The sequence below is a fragment of the Camelus bactrianus genome, chromosome 18 (assembly GCF_048773025.1).
Source record: "Camelus bactrianus isolate YW-2024 breed Bactrian camel chromosome 18, ASM4877302v1, whole genome shotgun sequence".
In the NCBI taxonomy this organism is placed as follows: domain Eukaryota; kingdom Metazoa; phylum Chordata; class Mammalia; order Artiodactyla; family Camelidae; genus Camelus; species Camelus bactrianus.
The window spans coordinates 4,990,987-5,004,080 of record NC_133556.1 but is presented as its reverse complement, the minus strand read 5'-3'; the positions used below and the strand labels follow the sequence as shown (position 1 = coordinate 5,004,080).

The 13,094-nt window shown below is 46.2% G+C and overlaps 1 protein-coding gene across 12 annotated transcripts in view; it reads right to left on the bottom strand.

Moving 5' to 3' along the window:
- Positions 1 to 13,094, bottom strand: part of TRRAP (transformation/transcription domain associated protein) — a 97,113-nt gene that overhangs the window by 63,133 nt on the left and 20,886 nt on the right. For 9 of the 12 annotated variants that reach the window (XM_074345694.1, XM_074345698.1, XM_074345700.1 and 6 more), the window contains exons 14-22: positions 12,076 to 12,310; positions 11,095 to 11,455; positions 10,908 to 11,005; positions 10,259 to 10,453; positions 9,616 to 9,807; positions 7,449 to 7,614; positions 5,307 to 5,563; positions 3,146 to 3,346; positions 1,700 to 1,851 (exon numbers count right to left, since the gene is read on the bottom strand). In XM_074345694.1, the coding sequence (XP_074201795.1) occupies positions 1,700 to 1,851; positions 3,146 to 3,346; positions 5,307 to 5,563; positions 7,449 to 7,614; positions 9,616 to 9,807; positions 10,259 to 10,453; positions 10,908 to 11,005; positions 11,095 to 11,455; positions 12,076 to 12,310 (1,857 nt within the window). The remainder of the gene's footprint in view (positions 1 to 1,699; positions 1,852 to 3,145; positions 3,347 to 5,306; positions 5,564 to 7,448; positions 7,615 to 9,615; positions 9,808 to 10,258; positions 10,454 to 10,907; positions 11,006 to 11,094; positions 11,456 to 12,075; positions 12,311 to 13,094) is intronic. The other 3 variants (XM_074345696.1, XM_074345699.1, XM_074345704.1) reach the window with 1 other exon arrangement.

Here is a 13,094-nt window from a genome sequence, read left to right as displayed (position 1 = left end):
TTCCTAGAATTTCACATAAATGGAATCATACAGCATGCAGCCCTGGGTCTGGCTTCTCTCCCTTAGCCTGGTGCTGGAGGCGATCGGTTTATGCTGGAACATGTGTCAGTGGCTCAGTCCTTGCTACTCCTGAGATTTCACTGTATCCACACACACAGTTTGCTTATCTGCTTACCAGATGACAGACGTCTGGATTGTTTCCAGTCTACAATGATTTTCAAGGCTACAAGTTTCTCTCTAAATATAGCCTTAGCTGCACCCAAAGTACATGTGTCAACCTATCACCATTTTGTTTTTTCTTCATTCCTGCTCCTGTTTCAGATCTTCCGCTGGGGAACTTTCATTCCACCTGAGTGAGGATCTGCTGGGGGGAGATTTCTCTTTTATTTGAAAACATTTCTATTTCACCCTCATTTGTGAGTTATATTCACTGGATATATGATTCTAGGCTGGCAGCTGTCTTCTTCCAGACTGGAGACTTATTCCACTGTCCAGTGGCTTTCACAGCTGCCAAGCTATCATTCATTCGAGGGTAATCTATCTTTTTTGTTCTGTTAGCTTTCAAGATTTTCTCCTTATTTCTGATATGTAGTTGTTTCACTTGATGCGTGCATGTGAGGATTTCTTTTTTCATCCTGCTTTAAAGTCACCAATCATTCTGAATCTGTGCACTGGTGTTTTTTTATCTTCAGTCCTGGGAAATTCCCAGCCACAGCGTCAAGTACTATCTGCCTCCTTTTCTCTCCTCTCCCTGTGGGACTTCAAACCAACTGTTCTACTTCACACTATTCTTCACACTCGTTCTCTCTCTTTCGAATTTTTCATCTTTTTCTCTCTCTGTACACATTCTGGATAATCTCTTTTGACTCATCTCTCAGCTAAAGATTCTCTTTGTGCCTTTTTTCCTTTAATCTGCTTGGGCAAGGTTTGTAATTTCTTGGAGGACTTTCAAGTTTGTCTTTCATTTATTTTAAACACAGCAAAAGCTCAGTTATAACCTCACTGAGGTGATCCTCATACCCGAAGTCTGTGCAGGTCTATTTCTACTTTCTGTTGGTTCTGGGGCTCATACTCATGTTGCCTGACTTTCCTGAGTACCTGGCTATCTTTGACTGCTCTCTCTCCAAAGCCCTTTTAACAACTGACCACCTACTATATAGCTGGCATTATCTTCGATGCTGTGAGAAATGTGAAGATACAGAGGAAAAACCTCTTCCCTGAAACATAACACAGAAAGATGATATACACATATTATCAGAAAAGGTCATTACATAAAGGTCACACACCCTTAAAGAATAAGAGCAAAATACAAACACTGCAAGACAGAGACTTGGGGAATGAAAGGCTCACTGCGGACGGAAAAGCCCAAGATCCCTGAACAGCTATCATGTGGCCAGCGCTGTGGATGTGACCATGAGCCAAAGGGAAAGGACGTGACCTTGATTCCTGAAGCTCACACTCTAACGGAAGACGCAATGACAGAGGGAGATCACGACTGAGAAACCCTAACTCTCGAGCACCCAAGTTCTCTCCATCTTCTCTAAAAGCCAAGAGAAGCATTGCTGGGCAAATAATAGGCCATTTTCCTGACTTAAAGGAACATGCTGATAACATTAAGAAAGCTGGGAGGTCCACTCCATCCCGAATTTCCTGCAGCAAGACACTGTGCGCGCTGGCACAGAGGGAGGGTGTGACGTACTTGGGGTGCGCCAGGAGCTGGTAGAGCGCGTGCTTGTTGTCCTCGAGGCTCATCATGGCCACCAGGAAGCACCTGATCACCTCCCATGCCTGCCGCCGGTAGTAGGGCTCGGTGTTGGCGCTCTTCAGGCAGTCGAGGGCTGTTTCAATGGCCTACAGCAAAGAAACACAAACACTGGAGTTTGTCCTGAAATCACATGATTTTGAAAACATTTCGCTGAAAGCACATGCAGCGCCCTGAAGAACCGGATGCACACTTCCTCTGGGCGAGAGCACGGTGGGCCTGCAGACAGGCGGATGGGTACTCACAAGGAAACCTCCCCAGATGGCGATGAAATGTTACAACATAAGAACTGCATGGTTCAAACTGAATGTCACATGGAATCAGCTGATTTCATGCTTAAATAGCCAACAGGAGACTCCAGAAATTCAGTGCACTGAGAAGGTCTCCTGTGGTAAATCTGCTGGATTAACCTAGATCTGAGGCATCTCAATTCAAAACTAAAAGATGGCTTTCCTAAGCTTTTACTAAATTCTCTCCTTAAAAGATAAGAGTTTACGTCATTTTTTCAGAAACCCTAAACAGTTACATACACATTGTATCCTATTCACTAGGCTGACCAGGAAGGCAGGGGAGGAACAATCACAAAAAAATCATCTGAAGCCTTTAACAGCTAAGATACTAATGTTAAAGACAATCACATGCCTATAAATCAAAGACCTAATCCGCGCTGATGATTACAGATGTATCCCAGCCCCGTGTGAGAAAGCAGAGGGCTGACAGGGACAGAGGCCCTGCCCCCAGACCCGGCCAGGCAGCACAGCACAGGTGACAAGGGCTCCTCACGTCGTCGCCCCCAGCCTGCAAGTCTGAGCTCCCCTGCGGCCTCTGATCTGCTCAGGACTGAGCAATAAGTCACGGAGGGGTAATTTGAGAAGTGTTATTTTTAAGAATCAATGTAACCTACAAGCCAACTACCTGCCCCCCAGAGAACAGGACGGTGAAGTACGCCAAAGGCAGGGCTTTGTGGTGTAAATCCACTGGTGCTTGGAGAGACCCCAGCGGGCTAAGGAACCGTGTCTGGACAGAGAACAGAAGAGCTGGTACTGGGGAGTGACGGGGATGAGACAGGATCAGGATTAACTTGGTTCTAAATGACACTTGAGGTACAGCCCTTGGGCATCAGACTAAGTGCGGGGAGGGGGGGGACATCAGGGAAGAGGCTCAAGGGCGCAAAGTCCCCAGGGCAACGCTGCCCACTGGCTCCTGGCCTGATGGGAACCCCATGCCGAACTAGCTGGGCCCCGATAAACCTTGCTGTTCCTTGAGTTAGAAATTCCCTCCCCAAAAGCACATTTTATTTCCATGTTTTCAAAGAGAAATTAAAGGTCTTAAAATGAAACTGAACAATATCTTTAAGAAACTCCCAGAGACTCCCAAATTTACCTTCTCCATTGGGAGCTGGAGAGATGCTTTACAGTCCGAAAACTCCACTGTGATACTGGGGCCTTGAACTTCAGTCACGACATAGTGCAGCTTCTGGGATTCCTTCAACATCTTCCTGTTGCTGCCACCAAATTTACCAAGGACGCGATAGGCCACGTGAGAAATGCTGTCAGCAGGATTGCGTAACGTGCGCCATAAAGCCTAAAAATCAACAGGCTTTCATCAAAACCCTCCGAGGCAACGCACTCCTAGGGTTCACAAATCACAACTCAAAATTCATGAAAGACTCTATGGTGAAAACTCTTCCGTCCTCCAAACACACAGCTCCCTTCTCGGGGAACCAATGTTACTAGTCTTGTGTATCTTTCCAGAGAAACTGTATGCCTTTACAGAAAACGCATATGTAAGTGATTTTTAACACTCCTGGAATGCAAATGGTAGCGTATCATAAATACTGCAGAGCTCAAAGGCAAGAAAACTAAACAATGTATTATTGTTTGGGCAAATATACAAAATGGGATGGAGGAGCAGAGAGGAAAACGCAAAATGCTGGTAAAGTTTTTGACCTTCGATCGGATGGTGCATTCTCAGGTTTTTACTTCTATTGTCAGGCTTTGTAATGTTCGAACATGATATGTAAACTATCTTGTACATTTCAAACCTGACATTAGATAGGGTGGCAAAGTTGGAGAACAGGGAGCATAAACAGACCTGCCTCAGAGGAAAACTGAGTCACTGTGAGCCTGCACTCACGGTGTAAGAAGCAGAAGCACTCAACTGTTCCAAAAACTCCTGTCAGTTTTTCCACATTTTTTTCATTTGAACCGTCATAGCCCTGAAAATTACCATAGCTCACTATTTAAATCTATTTTCTTATATCACCTTCTATTACAATGCCAGGTATTAGCGTCTAGCAACAGGCAACGTAAAATCTTGGAACTTTCTTTAAAGCAAAATTCCAGCTTCTTTTATGTTCCTGTAGGTCCAAAGAAGCTTCCCCCCTTCCTGACTGTTGAGAGATGTAGCCCAAGATTGGTCACCTCCTCACCCTCCACCTGGCCCACCCAAAGCTCATGATCCTCAGGAGAGGGGGCTTCTGCTTACCTCCCCAGGAGGGGCAGCCCATCTCCCTGTGCTCGTGGGGTTTCACTGGTGGATGGTACTGTGCCACTTGTCCAGAAGGCAGGGTTACTGTGCCCCCAGAATCAAGCAGCAGCCCCGACTGTGTCTCCCCCTTGGGCTGTCTGCCCCACAGAGTGGCCAGGGGCCCGAGAACCTGCCACGTGACGCTCACCCAGGCTCCTGTCGGGCCCATGGTCTGCCTTTCAGAGCCAGCAGTACTGCTCAGGCCCAAGAGCCACACACACCTCCAAATGACTGGTCTTGGACTTGGAGCTCCAACCCAAGCCCTAGGCCATCTTCTCCCACCCAGATGGAGCCCAAGAGCTAAGTTTAAGGACTGTCAGGTAAGGCCAGTCTGCAGTCTCCAATCCACTGTCCAGAGACTCCAGGACTTTAGGAGTTACTGAGTGCCCGTCGCAGAAAGCTGCCATTCGGATCCCCACCTGGGGCCAAATACTCTATACTGAAGGGGCAGCGTGAACCTCTAACAATTACCAACCACATTACAGATCAGTGACATCAACAAAACATGAAGGAAACACCTGATATATGACAATGAACTTTCACGACCAGAAAATACAAAATGGTTTCAAAACCACCTCCTTTCTTATCTGCTGTTTCCTTTGGGGGGGGCCACACAGCTAGCCTGTGCTGAGGCGTTTGCATCTCTGTACTGGGCAACTCAAGATCTCTCCCGGATAAAGAAGGGCTCTCCCTGGAAGCAAGAGCAGCCATTGAACTCCTGCTTTCACAAGCCATCGACCTCACAAGAACGTGGCACCACAGCACCCTCTGAAAAGGTCAGCCTAACAAGTATTCACACGATACCTGCAGTATTTCTTTGTATCTTTCATAAGTCAGAAGACTCACAAAGCAAGTTGAAAGCTACACCAGTTCATCTTGCAGGAAGCCCACCACTGGGCAGGGAGAGCTCAACACTGGCTGTCACTTCTGAAACTGACAGCCTGAAATCCTCATGACAACTCAGATGCGGGAGCCCCCGGCGCCCTCTGCTGGCAGTCCGAGGACGCAGACTTACCTGCATGAGCTCTGCGCGCACAGGCTGGATGTGGTCGTAGAGGAAGTCGGGCTGCAGGTTGTCCACACACAGCTCCAGAGTCCTGAGGCCTTGGCTGACCAACGTCTGGGACCCATTGAGAGCCGACACCAAGGGGTCCATTAACATGGGCAGGTAGGGCAGGAGAGAGCTGAGCCGCACGGGCACGGTGAGGCACAGCTCCACGAAGAGGTCCTTCATGTGCTGCTTGTGCAGGCCGCTCTGCAGCATGTTCAGCCCTGCACACAGCGGTGGGGGCCGTCAGAGGGCGCAGCCTCCCAGACACACGCGAAGTTACAGCGCGTACAGCGCAGTACAGGCTAGGATGGTACAGAGTAACTGGTCCACCTTTTTAGGTGCGTGTCAACCCGATGACAGAACGCTTTCTATGCCTCACAATTACTATATTTACTAAATCTATTCTGTAAATGTACCCATGACCCCTTCTGCCTGTCACGTTCATAGTGACAACAGCAGGCTGCAAGTAATTAGTATACATTATAACTGAAGTTGTAATTTCTAGTAATGACTTAACGTTGATTAAATTAAGGACTGATCAGTGTTATACATCAACGCTTGGAAAAACGTGTTATTCTATTAAGGAGCCCAGTCTAAAGACAAAAGACTCCAAGACGACACGTCCATCTCAAGTTTGCGATTAACCACCTGCATGTTTTTTCAGGCTTCCCATAAACCACAGTTGATGTCTATGCTCTAAAATAAACATTTTTTAAAATCCACTTTTGTTTTCTATAAATGGAGAGGAGCTTTCCTCTCTTAAAGTCAATCTCCCTATTCTTCCCAAGGGTGACTGAGTATTTACTGAGCTCCTTCCTAAGTGAGACATGTCTGATCGGGACCTGCCCATGGAACCTCAGAGACCAGCTGGAAGGAGAAAAGTAACAGTGGCCCCCGAACAAGGTGTGTCCCAGGCAGTTCAGGCTGAAGAGAGAGGAGTTGTCCGGGAAGGCGTCAGAGTAGCAGCACAGATTTAGAATCCGAAGAAGGTGGACAAGGCAGGGCTAAGCTCCCAGGAGGGGACCCACATGAACAAAACCAGCTGGGAGAAACAAGCCTGGGGGAGTGCAGGGAGGGGAACCAGACTGGTCGGAGCAGAGGGGAAGACGGGAGGCGGGGCCAAATGCACACAACAGAGCTGGACTGCGGGCCGCCTTAAGCACCTGGCCTGGGGGACTCGGGCCGCATCACAGTCAACATGGTCAGGTATTTCCCAGCTGCCTCCTGGGCAAATTATCTTGTAAATGGCTTCTTCTTAAAGGATTTATAAAGAAAATACAACAGATTGAACTCCTTACTGAGAGTTCACCTTTACAAAAAAATTCCTGGGACGGTGTTTCTAATCTGCCCACACCTGTAATCTTTCACTGGACTCAAGATCCCCTTGAGCTACACACCTTGAAAGCATCTTAATTACACAGGAATGAAAGCATTCTGGAGGGGAGGGTATAGCTCAGGGGTGGAGCGCCTGCTTAACATGCAGGAGGTCCTGGTTTCAATCCTGAGTCCCTCCATTAAAAATAAATAAATAAACCTAATTTCCTACCCCATAAAAATTAAACTTAAATAATAATAACTACATTTTAACAGGGAGGGTATAGCTCAGTGGTAGAGTGTGTGCTTAGCATGCACAAAGTCCTGGGATCAAACCCCAGTACCTCTGTTAAAATAAATAAATAACAATATATTTCTATATATTTTATATAAAGCTTATATTAGCTTTATAACTTGCTTTTTCCCTTCTTGTTCTGCTTTTCTTTCAATCTAGAGATCCCTGATCTTACTAAACCACTAGAAACCACTTTCTAGATTTGCTTACCAAATACTACAAAGTTCTAACTGGCGTAACTAAAACCTTCTAGCTCCCCATTCAACTCTGAGAAGGAAGAAGAACTCATTCCTTTAAAGATCCACTGCCTTTAAAGAGAGCGGGACACCGGGACGGCCACACACACACACACACACACACACACAGCAAGGGACACACATGTACATCCCCTCACAATGACCCTCCACCAGGTGTAGGGGATGAACCCCAGCAACCAAGGGCAGCCAGACCCATGCACATGCACCAGACTAACAGGTCACCAAAACCACAGCTCTGACCTTGCAGGAGGTTTGGTAGGAGAGGCAAAAATTCCTGATACAGGAGATCATGGCTACCTCCCCCGATGGAGCGGAATAGGGCCCGAAGCAGCAGGAAGTAGTTATAGGGCTCTTTGGCAGTCTGGGCCAGCTCCATTGAGCTGTTCACAATCTTGTGCAGGTGAGGCTGCAGGATGGAGAAAAGGCAGGTTAACAGGCTCTAAGTGAGCGGGTTCGCTGTTAAAAAAAAAAAAAAAAAAAAAAAAACCAAAAATAAACCAGGAATGGAAGGTAATTCTGATGAACTTATTCTAAAGGGAACAACAAAACAAGAACTTTCCAACCTGTATTTGACTCAAATTAATTTATCTTAAAATATATGTTGGTTTCCACCACCAGTCTGGCTGTGAAAGAAGTATTTAATAGGCTCCTATCTCACTATGTAGGTACATGATGCCAAGAAGACGCTTTGCAGCAGGAACCAGAGGTCTGTGAGCTCCGCAGGTCTTGTGAACACAGTCACTCTTGCATGAGACTCAACAATCAAACAAGATGAAAGAAGCCTGTTTCCTAACTATCAAAACACAAAAAGCAACTGAAAGGAACTGAAACTTCACAATCAAGTACTACACATGCAAAGTCTGGAAGAGCCTCAAAAGACATCTGAGATTATTATGCTTTGGAAAACTTGGTCAAAAAATGTTTTCATACGGTATTTCTTTCATAAAAAAACACTTCATTAGCTCAGAGTAACTTTAATCAACATTGTAAGCCAGATCAGCTTTTTATCTTGTACTTAAAATCCTAGATTTGACCTGTAACAGGTTGAGTCTGATGTGAACTCTTCTGCAGGTGTATTTAAGGTGAACTATGGACTATGAACTGCGCAGTCACTGACAGGCTAGTCTGTCACTGTGTATGGCATGGTGCATTTCTTTCACAGATAAATCAACTATCTGTATTAGTCTCGCAACAAAATGTTTCAAGAAATTGTTCTTTGAGTATCTTTTTGAATGATATTCCAACATCTCATCCTTAGGTTTGACTAATCGATTAGGTTTTGTTTTGTTTTTTGGTGGTGGTTGTTCTACATGGTTGTCCCTAATAGTGGCAAAAACTGAATTATCTGAAGATACCAAATAATGTAGACAAAAATTATAATTAAACATTTCGTATCATTTAAAAAATCTGACTACTTTCTTTTTATACTAACACAAAAGTAAAGTAAAGATTGTTGATAACTAATTACTATACAACTGAGAAAACCAGAGTAAACTTCACATAAAAGCACACATTACTGGTGCTTTTTCTAACCATCCATATATTTACTTCAGGAAAAACGGATCCGGTTTCCACTCTCGGATTCTCCCCTATGGGAAAACACCTCTCTTCAGACATGACTAATGTTAATATTCAACCTTCTACAGAAATTGTTCTGCCATAAGTGGAAGAGAATATTTATAAGGTATTTATACCCACTGCTGCCTTTAGTGGGTCACGTAACCATGCACAGCCTTCTGCCAGTGGCTAGAATCAAATTACTGATGAGGAAAATTTATACATATAGGATCAATCATGTATAAATATGTCAGGAGACACATTCCTCCCAGATGATCTTAATAAAGGGACACAACTGATTAGAAGTCTTGATTTAAAGTTGAAAAATGAACAGTCCTGAAATGGGGTGTTTATTATGTGCTGCCTCAGAGAAGGTGTGCTGTGGACGGTGGCTGACGTGATGGGAACTGTTACACAGCTGATGGTTTCGCATTGGATTTGAGAGCTAAGACATCTTGTCTTCCTGGATTCTTTTGTATCATTCAATTAAAAAAATAATAATGAGCTCGATGTGCTCCTGTGTCTCACTTGTGTGACCCACATAAGAAGTGAGTTTATTGAAAAAGGAAATCAGTCGTGGCAGAGCTAACGACAACCCCCTGCCCACTATGAGAGTTCTTGAGGGTTCATTTAGGTCAGCAGATACATAGATTGAGCTCTGCTGTAGAAATACGTGAAATGTTTTTCACACTTGGCCCTGACGTGCTATATATACTTATTAATTCAATATTAAAATATTTACAAATATAAAAAGAGCCACTGCAGTTTCTGTTCCAAATGGAAAGAAATTAAAAAGCTACAACAGCAGCAAAACCAACACAAAGCACGGCCTGGGGCTAAGTGAGTTTACCTTCAGCATTTGTTCATTTTCCGCTGCGAAGAGGGAGACGGAGCCAAAGACCAATTTAAACAGCTTGAGGTACAGGTTGGACAGCTCCACATTGGAGCCCATTTCTGGCAAGCGGTCCAGGAGATATTCCACCAGAATTGTAGCGAACAGAGCAGAGGTAGTAGGATTTGCCAAGAAAGAATTGGCAACAATCTGGCAACACAAGAAACGTGTGTGACAAAAATAATCCCTTTTCTAAAGCAGCCTCAAGAAAAGTAATGACCTTTCCAAAAATACAAAATCAAGTCTGTATCAGACACTCTAAGAAATTAATTATCCACCAAAGGGAAAAAATAAGATTTACTGAGCGCTGAGTGGAGCAGTCCACTTTAAGTACTTAATCTGCCATTTTATCAAGTTCACCATCAACTACCAAGAGCCTACATCTAACACATTTAATTTTTACTATGAGAGGAACTAGTCCAAAGCATCTTGATCCTTTGAAATTTTTTTTTTTTTACTGCAGCCTAATATTTCTCTAAATTTTGCTCTACAGGCAGCATCCTTAGGCACATTACTTGGAAAATAAAAGGAATACCAAGTATTCAACACATAAAGAAGTTGAGAGCCAGTGCTGAAAGAACATAAGGAAGGAACTTCGTACCTGAAGGGCATAATTTTTTGAGATTCTTTCCACCATATAAGGGACTGTAGTCTGGAAGATTTCTTTGAACGTTAAGGGATTCATCATTGTGAAGACACCAGCAAAGTGCTCCAAGACCTCCTTCTCCTCCTTCATTCGAACGGTCTGGCAGTTTGCTACCCGAATGTATGTCTGTCCATTTCCTGCTATCTGGACCTAGCATGGGGGGAAAAATCCACAGGGATTAAAACCAAACATCTCTGAATATTACATAATTACATAATTAGAACAGCTGCACATGTAGAACAGAGTGCCTGAATTAGACAATAAATGCCCCCCTGCCCCCTAAGTTCTTTTAAATTCTCTATTCTCATGTTAATTTTGGAAAATAATTAAAAAAAAAAACTTCGTTATGTGTTCAAAACAAAAACAAATTTCGTAAATGTAAACCTTGTTTCTTTTGCATTCCCTTTACACCACCGCCCCCCCCCCCCAACATGCACTGACACTTAAAAGAAGTCTCACCATAAACGCAGCCCTGTGGACAAGAGCAAACCCGGGAAGGAACCGCCCCATCCAAACGAGATCGCTAAGACCCTTGCATCACTGGCATCCTGCTGCTAAGAGGTATTTTCCACACCCAGAGCCTGGCCTGAGGGCACAGCCTTACCTGATAGATATCTAAAGCCTGCATCGCGTACTTCACCAGTTTTATGTAGATCTGAGTCTCTTTGGGCTGTAACTGCTTGTTGGGAATGAACTGAGCTTCTGGAAAAGAGACAGCATGGTAAGTGAGTGCGAATAAAACCCACTCTACGAAAAACATCATTTGTCTGAATAACCAAGAGTGGAATTACCACCAGGCGCTTTACAGGACGTTATGCCCCACGTGATTGTCTTGACACCACAGACCAAGGTTTTCACCAAACTCCGGCAGTCTGTGACCTGGAACGTCTGCTTGTCCTCCTTATCCTTTTCTCCTTGCTTCTCAAAGGGAGGCACAGGGGCTGGGGTCACCGGGGTGGCGGGGGTCGGGGTCGGGGGCGGGGCTGGGGTGGGCACCGGGGCTGGGGAGGGGGCGGGGCCCGGGGCTGTGGGGGCAGTGGGCACCCCGGGCAGAGCTGCCTCCACGGCTCCGAGTTCCGACTGGGGCTTGCACTTCTTAAAAATGGCAGACAGCTGGTACCGCGCAATGGTGTGGAACTTGAGAACAAAAACCTGTCAGGAAGAGAAAGTGGAGGGGGACAAAAATCACTCCTCTTCAACAGGCCGACAACATTTCAGAAGACAGAAAACCAACTCTCCACAACCACCTGCTAAAGTTGGTTTGCTTTTCCCCCACACTCACTACAGCAAGTCTCACTGTCTCCATTTCACCCGTGAAGCATCCGCTCAGAGCTGAGTGACTGGCCTATGAGCAGGGCCTGGATGTGACCCAGGGTGCTCCATGGTCCACACCATCGCACACTGGCCTCGGGAATCACACCTTACCCCTGGATCCAGGCAGCACTGGGTATCTCCCCAGAGACGTGCACAGATAACTTAGCACTGTGCTACAGTGGCCCAGAAAATACCTCTTGTGATTACTTGCCAGGAGCATTATCTTATTTCTCTCTCACAAGCACACTATGAGGTAGACACTGTGATGACCCTGCTTAGAAGACAAGCAGACCAGTGCAAGGTGAAGCGTCCCACCCAAGGACCCTTGGCTGGTTGATGGGGGAGCGGGGATTTGAACCCAGGTGGTCTAAACACCTGGGCTCAAGTTTGGCAATCTCGCCAGTAAAGCACCGGGATGAGCTGAGCGGGGAGCGGGACGAGGGCGCGGGGGGCGGCACCTCCAGCATCCGCATCAGCACGTCCCTCCCGTTGCCGCTCTCCTGCTCGCTCTTGGAGCGGATGCAGTCCACCAGGTTCAGCAGCAGCTTGCAGGACATGGTCTGGATGCTGCTGGGCAGGGACTCGTCATCAATGTTCTTGGCAAAGAGCTGGACAGCGAGGGACAGGTCACTGAGGGGCAGGTGCTGACGGACGTGGTGCACGAGGTCGGCCAGCGTGCTGTAGGCGAGGGGCCTGCGGGCAGAGACCTCTCTGCTGGTTAGTGTCTCACCGTCCCCCCAGGCCATGTCTGCAGGCCGCCCTTTCTACCATGACCGGCCCCAGGACCACCACTGTCTGGGACATGCTTTGTGTGGTCCCAGGTTCCCCCATGTTACTTCCTCCCAGTTACAAAATTAAAAGGCTCAAATCTTGTTGCTTATATCTTTCCTTTCCAATTTAAAAAGGTTACCTTCATACACGTCATGTTTATTATTTGCACATCTAGTTAATTTGATGTTAAAACAATTATGAGTGCACTGAATGAGTTCTGTTGCTCAAAGATAAACAGTACGTGTCAATTAATACCTCATATACCAGACATTTAATAGAGCTCCAATGACGTTTGCGCTGTCAAGTACTTTCACTCACTAAATGTTCGGACACCTGCCACGCACCTGACACTTGGCAAGGCACCAGGAAGGCCATGGTGACACAAGTAGAGCCCCTGTCCTCAGGAAGCTTATTCACAGGAGGGGAAATAAATGAGTAAAGAGATAAACTATGCAAGTTGCTAAGTGCTGTGAGAGATGGACAAAGGAACCAGGAGCAAGACGGGCAGGGGAACTGCTCTTGGGGGCCAAGGGAAGCCCTTCTGCAGTGACATCGGCTCTGGGACCTCAGGGACAAAAAGGGATCTCAGGCAAAAAGCCAGGGAGATTTCCAGCTGGAGGAAACAGGATGGTCAAAGCCTCGAGTGGGAACTGCCTGGGGCAGCCAAGGAGCGGCCAAGGCCGCGCAGCCGCAGCTGGTCAGACAG